Here is a 14,939-nt window from a genome sequence, read left to right on the forward strand (position 1 = left end):
GCATTTCTTAACCATATGTTTTCACCATATTGTAGTTTTGGAAACAGCAACATCTCTAAAACAGATTTAGAGTAGAAAGTCCAATATGCTTTTGTAACGCCTCTCAGTATATTTGGGGGTTACAGGTGGCGTGCACTGAGAATGTGGGCTATAATCACGGATGAAACTCAACCCAAAGGCAACAACATTAGAATCAGCACTTTACGGAAAATGTATAATCCCAAATATAACACGCTTCAGTTGTATAACTGTTCATTCCAGCTTTTACATACTTTATTCAGAACTTGTACGTAAAGTCGGAACAAAACAACATTTGTCAAAGCTCCAGAAGAACATTTATTCACGATTTACACGTCCCCGAATCAGCTTGAATCACGAGCCGACATCCACAGTCTGTGAGTAGTAAGCTGTGTATCCACACGCATCAATGGCTGTTATGGAGACATAAACGTGAGTGACAGTTTGAGGGTGCGAGGACAGGTTGAGGACCATCTGTTCCTGACGGGTCAGCAGCCCGTCCACTATATCTGCCCCACCCTCTACCCTGCCCACCATCACCTCATACACCAGCTGGCCCCAGGTGGAGGTGAACAGGCCCGGCCAGGACAGAGTCGTCACCCTGTCGGACGTCCTGGACGAAATCATCGCAGCTTCTGAAAAATACCAGACATCCAGTAACACCGTGTTTGTACGCTGCTTTTAGCAATATTGCAGCAATATCACGGCCGGGGACACCAGAGATGGGCTTCACTCATAGTACTCATGTGGGGAATCTCACCCGGGCCTTCGGGGTGAACACTTCAACCTCACTGCCCCTGTTTCTGTAGAAAATTATAAATGTTAGCGAATGATGTTGATGATGATGTTGTTGTTGTTGATGATGATGATGAATACCAGGAAATAGATACAGCAGATCACCTGTACAGCAATTAAGTATTATTGGTGCTATTTGTATATTGTCATGTAATCTCTGAGACAAAGCTTACTGTTTAGTCTTGGTTGAGGTCCATGCATGGTGATGGATGTTTCTGTCGGGTTCCCAGCCTTGTCCAGCACATGCATGGCGCTGATGTTGTAGGTTGTCAGGTCGCTGAGCTTCAGGCCACACAGCTGGGCAGATGTGTATGTGAATGTACTCGGGACGCTCTGCTGGTACAGCAAACTGCTACCCTGGATGCGAACCTATCAACAAACAGGTATGAATGTTAGATATACGTGTATGGATGGGAGTTTCATTAGTTGTACTGATAAAAGGGCACCTGTCTATGTAGTAGATGTCAGCTGGAGGAGACCTACCAGGGTGGTGTGAGGGGTCTCGGTTTCTCCTCCCTCCCACTGAAGTCTCACAGTGTCTCGGGCTACGTGACACTGGTCTCTGTCTGAGAACACAGACGGCCTCTCCTCCAGGACCTTGAAGCCAGCAACAGATGCCATGTCCTCACCGGACACGAGAACTACGCCATTAGATGAAGACTCGGAGATCTGCCCGACCTTGGTATAGCAACGTACTGTCGTGTACACCTTCAAACTAGACGAGGCCACCAGATCAGTCAGATTCCACCTTACATCTCGTACTCCAGGTTCAGTTCTAGCAAACCGACGGACATCATCATCCCCTGGGGTGTGCCCTGCAAAGGAAAGGCGAACTAAGCACTCAGAAGATGGCAATAGTACCCTTAGGACACACAAAGAAATGATAAAACAAACACAAGACACGCACTTGCTAAATAATTGTATGATTCCATTGATTAATGTATTTATCGCTTGGGATAAGTTTTCATTTTAACAACAAACAGATGTTACCCACAGCTGCCTCACTGTTCCCTACCTATAGCGACGTCACAGCTGAAGGAATCTGACTCTTCATCTTCCACAGCCCAGTTGGCTGCCATGTCCCCTGGTGATAGGAAATCTGTATCCACACCTAGAAACGGAGCATTAGGCCTGTATCATCATCATACAACCATGGTGGCAGATCATACTTACGTGGTGTTGTCCAAATAGGTTTTCTATCAAATGGTGTGTCAATCACTATTACATAAGGTAAGGCCCGGCTGAGACATCAATGTATTTGGGGACAGCAACCACTGCCAATGTCAGAAACGTTTTATATATATATATTCTTTTGCACTGATGTTTTATATTTACTGGAACTGGTACGATGTTTCTACTGGTAGACTGACGTTCCCGAGTTTCATCAGAACTCAGTAGCATTTATCATGTCCACTTGAAAGTACATTTTTGGTCAGAGTCATAACTACCAATGTGTCAAATGTCAGCAGCGGAATCTCTGAGCATCTACAAAGCAATTTTTACATATGGATTTTCTGGTTGATCGATCACTTGATTGTCATACATGGCAGTCAACTCTGGGTATTCTTTGTATATTTACCTGAACCATCGTTGACTTGTTGTATAGTTGGTGCTGTCATGTCCACCGTCAGGGGGTCTGCTCTCGTCAGTGATGTCAGGCCGACAGCGTTAGTGGCGAGTACCGACACATACAGTCTGCAGTTGTGAGTCAGCTTCTTGGCAGAAAGTGTTCCTTGAGGGTTTCTACCAACGTTAGTGAAGCCTTGTAACTGTGTACCGCCCTCCACCAGACCTGCATGAAGAGGTGATGTCATCATGTACAGTCGTTTTAGGCTACTTAGGTCAATAGTTTTCGTTCTTTATCCCGTTCAAGTCTAAGAGAATATGTAGTTTTGATATCACACCTCACCTGACACACGTTAGACCCTTCGAAAATACTATTCTGCGTTATGATGAAGATCTCGGGTTTCACAGTCACCACAAGGAACAGGTCAAGCTCTTTTGAAACTCCCAACAATTTGCATCCCTAATGTGAACCTATTCAGCTCTAATGGGTTCGAAATCCATAATAGCCTGAATGTGATGCTTATCTTTTGAGTATAATACACGTGTCCTGAAATTTCCACGTGAGTTAAATTTAAGACCTGTATCACCTGCATCCTTGTTTTCTCTCAGAGAATGCAGATACGCCATGGTGTAAACAGTCTAAGTCAAACCCTGTCAAGAGTATCCCACCTCTCGCCTTAACCGACAACCAGCTGGTACCATGTCATCAGGATTCCCAAATGTCCCCTTCTACACGAAAAGGACTCACGTGATGCCTACAAGTACATTATGAGAGAGTCACCTTCTGGCTATTGCTACATGATGGTGACTCACCTACTGCCCACTGGAACATGGTGATGGGAGACTCACCTTCTGCTGACTAGTACATGGTGATGGGGACTCGCCTACTGCCAAATTGTACATGGTGACCTTCTGCCCACTGGTACATGGTGATGGGGGACTCACCTACTGCCCACTGGTACATGGTGATGGGAGACTCACCTATTACCCACCTAACATGGTGCCCACTGCCAACTGGTACATGGTGATGGGAGACTCACCCTGCCCACTGGTACATGGTGATGGGGACTCACCTACTGCCCACTGGTACATGGTGATGGGGGACTCACCTACTGCCCACTGGAACATGGTGATGGGGGACTCACCTACTGCCCACTGGAACATGGTGATGGGGGACTCACCTACTGCCCACTGGTACATGGTGATGGGGGACTCACCTACCGCCCACTGGTACATGGTGATGGGGACTCACCCACTGCCCACTGGAACATGGTGATTGGGGACTCCTGCCACTGGTACATGGTGATGGGGGAGACTCACCTACTGCCCACTGGTACATGGTGATGGGGAGACTCACCTACCGCCCACTGGTACATGGTGATGTTGGGGACTCACCTACCGCCCACTGGTACATGGTGATGGGGGACTACTGCCCACCTACTGCCCACTGGAACATGGTGATGGGAGACTCACCTACTGCCCACTGTTGTACATGGTGATGGGGGACTCACCTACCGCCCACTGGTACATGGTGATGGGGACTCACCTACTGCCCACTGGTACATGATGATGATGGGGACTCACACCTGACCGCCCACTGGTACATGGTGATGGGGACTCACCTACCGCCCACTGGTACATGGTGATGGGGACTCACCTACCGCCCACTGGAACATGGTGATGGGAGACTCACCTACTGCCCACTGGTACATGGTGATGGGGACTCACCTACTGCCCACTGGTACATGGTGATGGGAGACTCACCTACTGCCCACTGGAACATGGTGATGGGGACTCACCTACTGCCCACTGGTACATGGTGATGGGGGACTCACCTACTGCCCACTGGTACATGGTGATGGGCGACTCGCTGTCCGTGAAGTGCCAGGACACATGCAGGGACGACCAGTGAGGCAGGAACACGGCGTTCACCTCCACGTGCTTCTCTGTGTCCACAGTCTCGTCATGTCCACTATAGGTGACGCTCTGCATTGTCACGTGATCAACCGCCATCACCATGGATCTTGACTTTGTGCCAATAGTAAGTTGTGCTGATTCCTCCCGAGCTATGAAGGAAAGTGTGTGTGTATTCCACATGATAACAGAATGTCTACCCACATCACACACCCCTCGGCACAGATTGGGCTCAAGACTGAACGTGATGACTTCAGCGCCAACTGACACGAAGCCTTCTATAGCGATATGATGTGTGTCCGTGACCTCTGTATATCCTGCATGAATCTTCACTTTGTACATTTGTCCCACATTGAGATGTATACCTGCCTGCAGAACAGATCCGCTGACTACAACATAGCTGCTACCATGTCTGGCTAATTGACGCTCGGATGTAATGGTGTGTATACACGAATAGTTGTCAATCTGCCAGTACTCGGGAACACGGTCATTACATGTCGATGAATTCAAAGGTTTATTTTGTATCTCAAACGAGGGATTTTTCACCAGGTTGTCTCCCAAGTATGCAACGGCCTGTGGGTCTGGGGGAGACGTGTCCACGACAACACCATCCGATACAGCTACGTCTGAGGCGTGACCCACTGCATCTACAGCATACACCTTGCTCCATAAACGTGTACCTAGAAGCAAGGAAATATCAATATCAAGAGAATCCTAAAGACTCTTTTGTGCCATCGAGAACTTCATAAGGTGTGGCAACCTGCATCATTCGACCTTTGTTGACAGACTGAACTTCCGTCACCATTGGAAAATACATGCTTTAACAAATTGCTGCTGAACAATTACTTTTGTGACATTTTGTAATTCACCGGAAGTACGAGAAGAAGCATGAGCACAACCACCAGTAGTGAGTTTCCTGGGTAATCACTATGAATCTATACTGACAGAAGAGGCGTGTTGACATCTAGGTCAGATGAACTGATCTGGACACATACCACTCTGGAGAATCTATACTGACAGAAGAGGCGTGTTGACATCTAGGTCAGATGGACTGATCTGGACACATACCACTCTGGAGAATCTATACTGACAGAAGAGGCGTGTTGACATCTAGGTCAGATAAACTGATCTGGACACATACCACTCTGGAGAATCTATACTGACAGAAGAGGCGTGTTGACATCTAGGTCAGATGAACTGATCTGGACACATACCACTCTGGAGGGTGAAGCAAGTTGTGCCTTGAAGGTGGTGTGAAGCCCGGTATCCCGCCAGCCTAGCACACTGCAGTCGGTTGTGTCGTTGAGTCTTCCCACACACCAGAAGTACGTGATGATGGTGGAGTCCGTGTCGGAGAAGCCGTGCCAGGAAGCCGATACAGCGGATGGAGAACTCTGGTAGTCCGTGTCGTGCATCTCTGCCGGAATGGACCAAACAAAATCAGTGGTCAAGGAATAATCACTTCTCACAAGGTATTGTAACCCGTGTGCTGATCCTTGTACCCCAAACATGGATTATTATGGACGTATTCTAATCGGGTAGTTGGGCACTGTGAAGTCAAAGCTCTTCGTGTAGACATTAATCATTCCCTAAACGTTCTATCACGTTTCTAGACTTAAGACAAACAGGAGGCCCTGAAGGACATACCTTGTCCATCACTGACTGTACCCGCTACTGGAGGCAGCACGTCCACTCGGACACCATCAGAGTAGGCCCAGCTGACCAGGCCAGCCCTGCTGTAGGCCACGACACTGGAGAAGTACACTGTGGCTGCCTGTAAACTCAGGTTCCTTGCTGTGTAGCTCGTCGTGGTCAGGTCATCAGACGCGTGGATATTGTGTCCTGAAGAGTGAGTGAGTGAGTGAATGGGTGAGCGGGTGAGTGAGTTGGTGGGTGGGTGGTTGGCTTTGGGTGGGTGAGTTTTGCCACATTATCACAGAGAGACACCAGAAAAGGGTTTCACACACTGTGCACAAAATCTTATGCACCAGGATCTATTCTTTAGAATTACCACCAGTTTGCATTGCCTTTGCGCAGAGATGTGTTTATTTGGATGCGTTAAGTACTGTATGCCATGACTCAGGGTATGACGCATGGACACAAGCTACCAGGCTAGATACATCAAGTACGTCGACATTCACGTCATCTTATATACTGATCTGTAATATGTTGATGGAGTCGGGAAGCTGTGGACGCTCACCCCCGGGGCTTGTGCTGATGTAGACTCGGTACTTCAGAATACCAGTGGCGCCCGGCAGGAACTTGTTGGTCCAGCTGATCCTCATTGTGTCCGTCTCCTTCTGGAAGTCTACATCCTTCAGTCCATCGTCACCTCTCACCTCAATAACCTGCATCATTCACATATAGTCTACATCCTTCACTCCATCGTCACTCCTCACCTCAATAACCTGCATCATTCACATATATCTACATCCTTCATTCCATCGTCACCCCTGATCCCAATAACCTGCATCATTCACATATAGTCTACATCCTTCACTCCATCGTAACCCCTGATCTCAATATCCTGCATCATTCACATATATTCTACATCCTTCACTCCATCGTCATCCCTGATCTCAATATCCTGCATCATTCACATATAGTCTACATCCGTCGATCCATCGTCACCCCTCACCTCAATAACCTGCATCATTCACATATAGTCTACATCCTTCACTCCATCGTCACCCCTCACCTCAATAACCTGCATCATTCACATATAGTCTACATCCTTCACTCCATCGTCATCCCTCACCTCAATAACCTGCATCATTCATATTTAGTCTACATCCTTCACTCCATCGTCACCCCTGATCTCAATAACCTGCATCATTCACATATAGTCTACATCCTTCACTCCATCGTCACCCCTCACCTCAATAACCTGCATCATTCACATATAGTCTACATCCTTCACTCCATCGTCATCCCTCACCTCAATAACCTGCATCATTCACATATAGTCTACATCCTTCACTCCATCGTCACCCCTGACCTCAATAACCTGCATCATTCACATATAGTCTACATCCTTCACTCCATCGTCACCCCTGATCTCAATATCCTGCATCATTCACATATAGTCTACATCCTTCACCATCGTCATCGTCACCTGCATCATTCACTCTACATCCTCTCAATATTCATCTATAGTCTACATCCTTCACTCCTCGTCACCCTCACCTCAATAACCTGCATCATTCACATATAGTCTACATCCTTCACTCCATCGTCACCCCTGATCTCAATAACCTGCATCATTCATATATAGTCTACATCCTTCACCCATCGTCACCCCCCTCACCTAATAACCTGCATCATTCATATATAGTCTACATCCTTCACTCCATCGTCACCCCTCACCTCAATAACCTGCATCATTCACATATAGTCTACATCCTTCACTCCATCGTCACCCCTGACCTCAATAACCTGCATCATTCACATATAGTCTACATCCTTCACTCCATCGTCACCCCTGACCTCAATAACCTGCATCATTCACATATAGTCTACATCCTTCACTCCATCGTCACCCCTGATCTCAATAACCTGCATCATTCACATATAGTCTACATCCTTCACTCCATCGTCACCCCTGATCTCAATAACCTGCATCATTCACATATAGTCTACATCCTTCACTCCATCGTCACCCCTGATCACCTCAATAACCTGCATCATTCACATATAGTCTACATCCTTCACTCCATCGTCACCCCTCACCTCAATAACCTGCATCATTCACATATAGTCTACATCCTTCACTCCATCGTCACTCCTCACCTCAATAACCTGCATCATTCACATATAGTCTACATCCTTCACTCCATCGTCACCTCTGACCTCAATAACCTGCATCATTCACATATAGTCTACATCCTTCACTCCATCGTCACCCCTGACCTCAATAACCTGCATCATTCACATATAGTCTACATCCTTCACTCCATCGTCACCCCTCACCTCAATAACCTGCATCATTCACATATAGTCTACATCCTTCACTCCATCGTCACCTCTGAGCTCAATAACCTGCATCATTCACATATAGTCTACATCCTTCACTCCATCGTCAACCCCTGATCTCAATATCCTGCATCATTCACATATAGTCTACATCCTTCACTCCATCGTCACCCCTCACCTCAATAACCTGCATCATTCACATATAGTCTACATCCGTCGATCCATCGTCACCCCTCACCTCAATAACCTGCATTATTCACATATAGTCTACATCCTTCACTCCATCGTCACCTCTCACCTCAATAACCTGCATTATTCACATATAGTCTACATCCTTCACTCCATCGTAATCCCTCACCCCAATAACCTGCATCATTCACATATAGTCTACATCCTTCACTCCATCGTCACCCCTCACCTCAATAACCTGCATCATTCACATATAGTCTACATCCTTCACTCCATCGTCACCCCTCACCTAAATAACCTGCATCATACATATATAGTCTACACCCTTCATTCCATTGTCACCCCTCACCTTAATAACCTGCATCATTCACATATAGTATACATCCTTCACTCCATCGTCACCCCACACCTCAATAACCTGCATCATTCACATATAGTCTTCATCTTTCATTCCATCGTGACCCCGACCCCAATAACCTGTACATTCACATATAGTCTACATCCTTCACTCCATCGCCACCCCTGACCTCGATAATCTGCATCATTCACATACAGTCTACATCCTTCACTCCATCGTCACCCCTGACCTCGATAATCTACGTTATTCACATTCATATCTCGTGTACCATAGAGAATTTGTGAATTCATGGAATACATCACCAAATATTAACATCTTAATGGCAATAAGAACTCTGTCGAAGACACATAAGCCTTTTTTATCTCCACGCAGTATCACAATTATCGTTTTCTGAAATGTAAGTGGAACGCATACTTTTAATTTTCAATACCCTCTGATAAGAATGAGCTGCATGTGCGACTAGCGGACTGTTTCACCAGCTGAATAGGTTGATACAACCCAAGTCAAAGGCCGATGAGTGTACACGGACATTCAGGTCGCAAACTCCTGCACATCCCCCATTGACACTTATTTATCATTGTATGCTCACAAACAAGAGAGGCGTATTTTCGGTCAGGTATGTGATAATTAGTTCCGCCCTAAGGCCTCAAGTGATTTTGGTTTCTTGAATGGGGTGAAATATGACGTGAACGCTGATGACGTCATCTGAAACGTTGTGACGTCTGGATGTCTGTACGAATTGGACAGTATCAACATGTTTGCGCTACTTGTGCGCATGCGTAAGATTTAAGGCATCACTTGCAGGACTTGCAATATAACGGACAGTACCTATGATACTCACTGTGAGCGCCTGTTTGTCGGTTGTCTTGGGAGGGGCTGTGTCCACCATGACCCCGTCTGACCTGAAGATGCTGTACGTCATCCCGTCGTACCAGCCTCTCACAAAGAAGGAATACTCGTGACGACTGCTGAGGTCCATGCCTTGGTTACAAACACCACAAATTGTGAGAATAGTTCGCCATAGTCAACACTCTTGTACACACATTCTTTCTTTCCCACTGCTTTTCAAATGATTACTACGATCAATACGATATAAGACACTGGATTATGGCATATGACAGAGCCACTGCCCACTTAGCGATCCTACCGCTTGTTGATTAATGTTGAGATGACATTATAGAGCTATATAATTTGTTGACTTGGTCTGATATATCATTCAATACCACTTGGCAGAGAGATGACCGCTGATGTTTGCCGCCCGACGCTGAACCACACTCTGCGGGAGTGAGTATCAAACACCCCCGTGGGGTAGTCGTTGTCGCTGTCTCCGAGACTGGCCTCGTACCTGCAGTCAACAACAGTGTCTGAGATACCTGGCACTTTATGTACAGCACGAGGATATAGTGACAGTCCTCAAAGCCACATCAACAGATATTTAGGAGATAAACGTACTGTGTTTGGAAATTAGAAGAATGTTAGGCCTCACGCGTTCGCCTTCAAATGAATCATCAATTCGGTTTAACATTCATCTAATTTCCAAACACAGTATGTTTATCTCCATTTTACCATAACCCACTGCGTAATCCGGCATGGGACGTCGACGAGAGGCGAATTGAACTCGTCTGTGAAGGGAGTGGTAGGTGCCGTTCGTATTTTTTAAGCATTGCCAAATTTTGTATAGATGGGGTGTATTTTTAAAAGGCTTTCTGATTTATAAATTAAAGATATTGTTTGTTTATGTTTGGGGTTGTGCATTGTAATTGAGGTTGAATATTTTCATAATACAAGCCGTAACAAGGTAATGTGATAGTGAGGTTCCCTAATAATTGTGAAGGGAAAATCATATAATTCTATTTTTAGGGTTTTATTAGAATTTCCATCACGTCTGATGTGTTGATATTAGCCATGTTGGTAGCCAAGCTGAAGTAGTGCGACAGTGTTGTGTACGTGCGCAGTGAAGCGGTCATGAAATCAGACGCATTTTCAATTTGGGATTGATGGTGTCTAATGTTTTTGATTGTCCAGTCAAATTCAAATTTCAGTTAGTCATGGTAGAATCTTTATCAAATCCTTACTGTGTAAAAGGCAACCCTTGTTGTTTCAATACCGTCCAACGGGCAGCCATGAAGGTGTCTGATGGCGAGTGGTCAATGTCTTGGGATGCCGTGAAGCGGAGGTCGGTGACATCGGTCACACCAAGAACGTCGTTTGACCCACCTGGGATATAAAGTGTTATATAACCGCCATGCGATAACTATCTCCTGTCATAACAGTACATCTACTGTAGACTGATAAGCCACATTCAGGAATTATGATGAAATAATCACGAGTAATGTAAGACAACATATCACCTTTGCTTTCAAAGCGAAAACATCTCCACTGCGTCTTTTCTTCAAGCAAAATATATTTTCCTTCAAATATGAGCCAGTAAACTTTGTTATAGAATTCCTCAACAGTTCAACATAAATTATCCTCGCTGTAACGACTTCCCATGTGACCTACCATTCTGGAGCTGTGTACATCCGCGTGTGTGCTGGCACGCCCCGTCCTGCACGGCACAGACACAGTGGCCCTCACAGTTGTACGACTGACACCGTCTCACCAGCTCCAGCTCACCCCCGGCGCCTAGTTCCAGTCCCAGGTGAAGCGCATCGCTCTGAAGGCCGACCTGGGTAGGTTCACATGGAACAAACGTTCAAACATAGAAACACAGTAACGAAAAAATGATGTGGATGGATCACATTGGGAACACCCGGTGTTCGACAAGAGGGTCACCATGTAACACCTACCCCGTTGACAGCCCAGATTGCCACAAACACAGACCGGGTGGAAGAGAGGTCCTTCGTGTGGACAACACCAGTCTGAACTCTGCCTTCGTCATCGTGCTCAATGCCAGACACATTGTGCTGTACAAGGACAGATGTGTTTCCCTGAAACAGACACAAGTACATATTTAAAGCTTTAGATCCTGTAGTGAGTTTTGGTTACTCTTGAGTACTATGTAATGGTGTTCAATCAACAACCTGAAACACAGGTTAACAAATCTTCGTGCTTCTATGCATCCACGTTGCGTTTTTTTGGTGTGTCCTGTTCCACTTGGTTTCTGTTTCTTCAATATCTACACAACAACGTCATAGCTGTCTTGAATAACCTGGTACTAATGCTTTGAAAATACGTAATGTTCAGTACATCATGAACGGGATTGTACCTCATTAAGGTCGGTTCCGAACTCAGCAGACCCCACTGTCATGATGTAGTGAGTTATTCCAGAATGTAGATCAGAGAAGCCAAGCCAGGCGAGGTTCAGACGAGTCTCGTTCCATGTCATCCAGCCTGACTGGTGTCGTGACAGCCAAGCTGCATGGTCGGTGTGTACGGCTAGCGCACCTGCATTACAATCATAAAACCGTGTTACTGAGAACAGTGTCGAAGATCCTTCAAGGATCATGTAGAAAGTGTTGTGTTACCTGTACTAGGATCATGTAGACAGTGTTGTGTTACAGTATTAGGTTGGTTCAGTATTGCCCCAAAAGGATTCGAGGAAAGATTCATGGATACTTCATTGTTTTGTGGCTGTCAATGATGCTGTGTTACCTGTCAAAGATTCTTGGATGCTGTATCGTGTTACCTGTCAAGGGTTTCGAGCTGTCCACCAGCATGGCTCCAGTATATGTGGAGTGACATAAGCCCGCCATGTTGCAGGCGACGAGCTTCACCGTGTAGCTGCTTCCGTCGTGGAGGTCCAGCTGGGACAACGTGTATTCTTCCAGAAGTCCCGGAAGCTGTACAAAACGTATGAGAGGAAAGGCTGTGGTTTGTCATAAATGCACTTTGTACAGGATATCGAATCCATTCTTAATGGAAACGATTTAATTCTATAATGTGCCTACATAGAGTTTAGATTTGTCATGATATCGGCAAAAAGTCTGACAAAGACAGTTCCATAGCTATGTAGATATGGGTGATATATTACATTAGTTTTGTATGCTCAATCGTGCTTCCTGAAACATTTAACGGGACCCTATGTGACAACTGACAGTCACCTTCATGAGATGTGACTGGAAATCCCCCAGTTGGTGAGATGAGATTGACAGGTACTGTCTCTCGATGTAAGATTCTTCGTCCTTGAACTTCCAGCCTATCCTCAAGGTGGTCCTGCTGATGGACGTCCCAGCCACAATGGATCCATATCCGTCCAGGATCCCTGGTGTCACCACAACTTCGGGTGGAGTGATGTCAATCACAAACCCGTTGGACGTGACTTCACTGTATAAACCTGTCACCAAAGTATCAAAACATGCATACACCTAACTGCAATTATGAATTACCTGATCTGTTCTTAGTTTGAGGTATTCTAAGTCACTAATTGGGAAAACAGAGGCTGTTGGACGACCCATGGCCTCCATCACTGAACAGTAAGAGATGTCTGCGAATGTTAACATGGTCAAAACTTTCGGTTATTGCTTAAAACTATATGTTCTAATTTTCTTGTGAAAAACAGGAAATCTTCCACTGCAACAGGTATTGGTTTTGGAAATCAAAACTACCGGGCAGGTTTGTTTTCTATCTGGATTCTAGTTCCTACTCAATGGCTCTTGCATTCAGCCTGATATGTAGTTCGTTACAAAACTTAAAGTGTGCATTCGTATTTTCAATATTTGGCTACCCATAGTCTCTAACACCGACATCCAATCATCAGAAATGCGAGACGAATCAGAGGACCCTGATGACACGATAAATGTACTTTGACTTTAGCTAGCATTGAACTCAACTGACATATGATATCGATGACGTGTTCCAGATCACCTGCTTTATTGTAAGCCCGCACTGTCGTGTACAGAGTCTGTCCCAACGGAAGCTGGTTGTCACGTGGCAGCGTCTGGAAGATGGCCTCTTCTAGGCCTGCGTTCGTTGGTTCGAGAATCTCGCCACCTCCTGGTGTTGTTCCTACGCGCCATTCATAGTGGTCTAGCCCAGACTCAGGGTCCTGGAAGCCCCGCCACTTACATCTAAGGAATGTCCTGAGGATATATACATACAACATACTGAACTATGTAACAGGGTAATAGGATGTTTAGATCGCCCAATTCTTTATTTTTCACTTTCACTTCAGGTTAAAACACAATAAAACAGTTAATTATTTTTAAAGCCTTTGTGAATTCTATTTTACAGATAAAAATCAGCTTATTGCTGCAAGATAGAGTAATAATACTATGGTCAATGAAATTGGCCTCGTGATCACCTGGAAGCCTGATATTGGACATCTTCGTCTCGGGTTCCGTCTATGATGTTCCCTGTTCGTGGAGCTGTCACATCTAAGATGACACCATCACTTGTCGCCATGGTGCACAGACCTGCCATGTTACACGCTGTCACCGTCACGTAATACGGCATGCCGTACTTGAAGGAAACGTCATAGAACCGCACGTCTGCAGCAAAGAGACGTACATGGCTTCATAAATATCAGTACAAATAGACACGCATATGTGTTCATAAATATGATTACAAATAGACATACATGTTAGAAGCTGTTTATACTCATAAATTTAAGTACGACATTTACGACGTTTGAATGTTCTTTCAAGTGAATGTGCTGAAATATTTGCTAAAAGCGGTCTAAAACCATATTCACTTACTACTACATAGGTAAGGCTTATGGTACATCATGAATGGCATCAAAGGAAGAGAATCGCTGTTACCTGTTCTTGCCCCTACGTGTGACTGAGCGAGCGTGTCGTCACATCCCCGACACTTTCCCACCTGGAGGAGATAGTGACTAATGGAAGAGTGGGGGTCGGAAAACCCCTCCCAGTAGGACCCCATCTCAGACATCACGGTGACAAAGTCAGCGTCCTTGATCTGGCCACTGACGGTGCTGCGTTGTCCATCATACACGTGGCCGCTAGAGGGCGGCGTGGTGTCTGCCGTCACAGGTCGTGAAGTTATCAAACTGTGCAGGCCTACCTTGTTGTATCCCTGAAACAAGATTGCAACATTGTGGTGTCATATCAGGCTCATACATGTTTCTTATTATAAGTACATGTATGGCTGTACTAGTCTTATTGGGGCGGTGGGTAAAATGGCTCGTTACGCCGAAGTCCCGCGTTCGATTACCCACATGGGTACA

General features: G+C 45.7%; 1 protein-coding gene across 1 annotated transcript in view; it reads right to left on the reverse strand.

Annotated features, from left to right (window-relative positions):
• Window positions 1-245: 245 nt before the first annotated feature.
• LOC124279103 overlaps window positions 246-14,939 on the reverse strand; it is a 46,060-nt gene continuing 31,366 nt past the window's right edge. Inside the window, exons 32-51 of the mRNA XM_046714897.1 lie at window positions 14,512-14,788; window positions 14,055-14,241; window positions 13,619-13,833; window positions 12,850-13,088; window positions 12,441-12,594; window positions 12,021-12,199; window positions 11,602-11,742; window positions 11,315-11,480; window positions 10,888-11,029; window positions 10,036-10,157; window positions 9,654-9,793; window positions 6,494-6,641; window positions 5,941-6,135; window positions 5,492-5,710; window positions 4,215-4,973; window positions 2,393-2,605; window positions 1,829-1,924; window positions 1,297-1,628; window positions 987-1,182; window positions 246-653 (exon numbers count right to left, since the gene is read on the reverse strand). Coding sequence (XP_046570853.1) covers window positions 373-653; window positions 987-1,182; window positions 1,297-1,628; window positions 1,829-1,924; window positions 2,393-2,605; window positions 4,215-4,973; window positions 5,492-5,710; window positions 5,941-6,135; window positions 6,494-6,641; window positions 9,654-9,793; window positions 10,036-10,157; window positions 10,888-11,029; window positions 11,315-11,480; window positions 11,602-11,742; window positions 12,021-12,199; window positions 12,441-12,594; window positions 12,850-13,088; window positions 13,619-13,833; window positions 14,055-14,241; window positions 14,512-14,788 — 4,401 coding nt within the window. The 3' untranslated portion in view covers window positions 246-372. The remainder of the gene's footprint in view (window positions 654-986; window positions 1,183-1,296; window positions 1,629-1,828; window positions 1,925-2,392; window positions 2,606-4,214; window positions 4,974-5,491; window positions 5,711-5,940; window positions 6,136-6,493; window positions 6,642-9,653; window positions 9,794-10,035; window positions 10,158-10,887; window positions 11,030-11,314; window positions 11,481-11,601; window positions 11,743-12,020; window positions 12,200-12,440; window positions 12,595-12,849; window positions 13,089-13,618; window positions 13,834-14,054; window positions 14,242-14,511; window positions 14,789-14,939) is intronic.

Source organism: Haliotis rubra, unplaced genomic scaffold (assembly GCF_003918875.1).
Source record: "Haliotis rubra isolate DU_JTF1 unplaced genomic scaffold, ASM391887v1 Scf1067, whole genome shotgun sequence".
Classification (NCBI taxonomy): Eukaryota; Metazoa; Mollusca; class Gastropoda; order Lepetellida; family Haliotidae; genus Haliotis; species Haliotis rubra.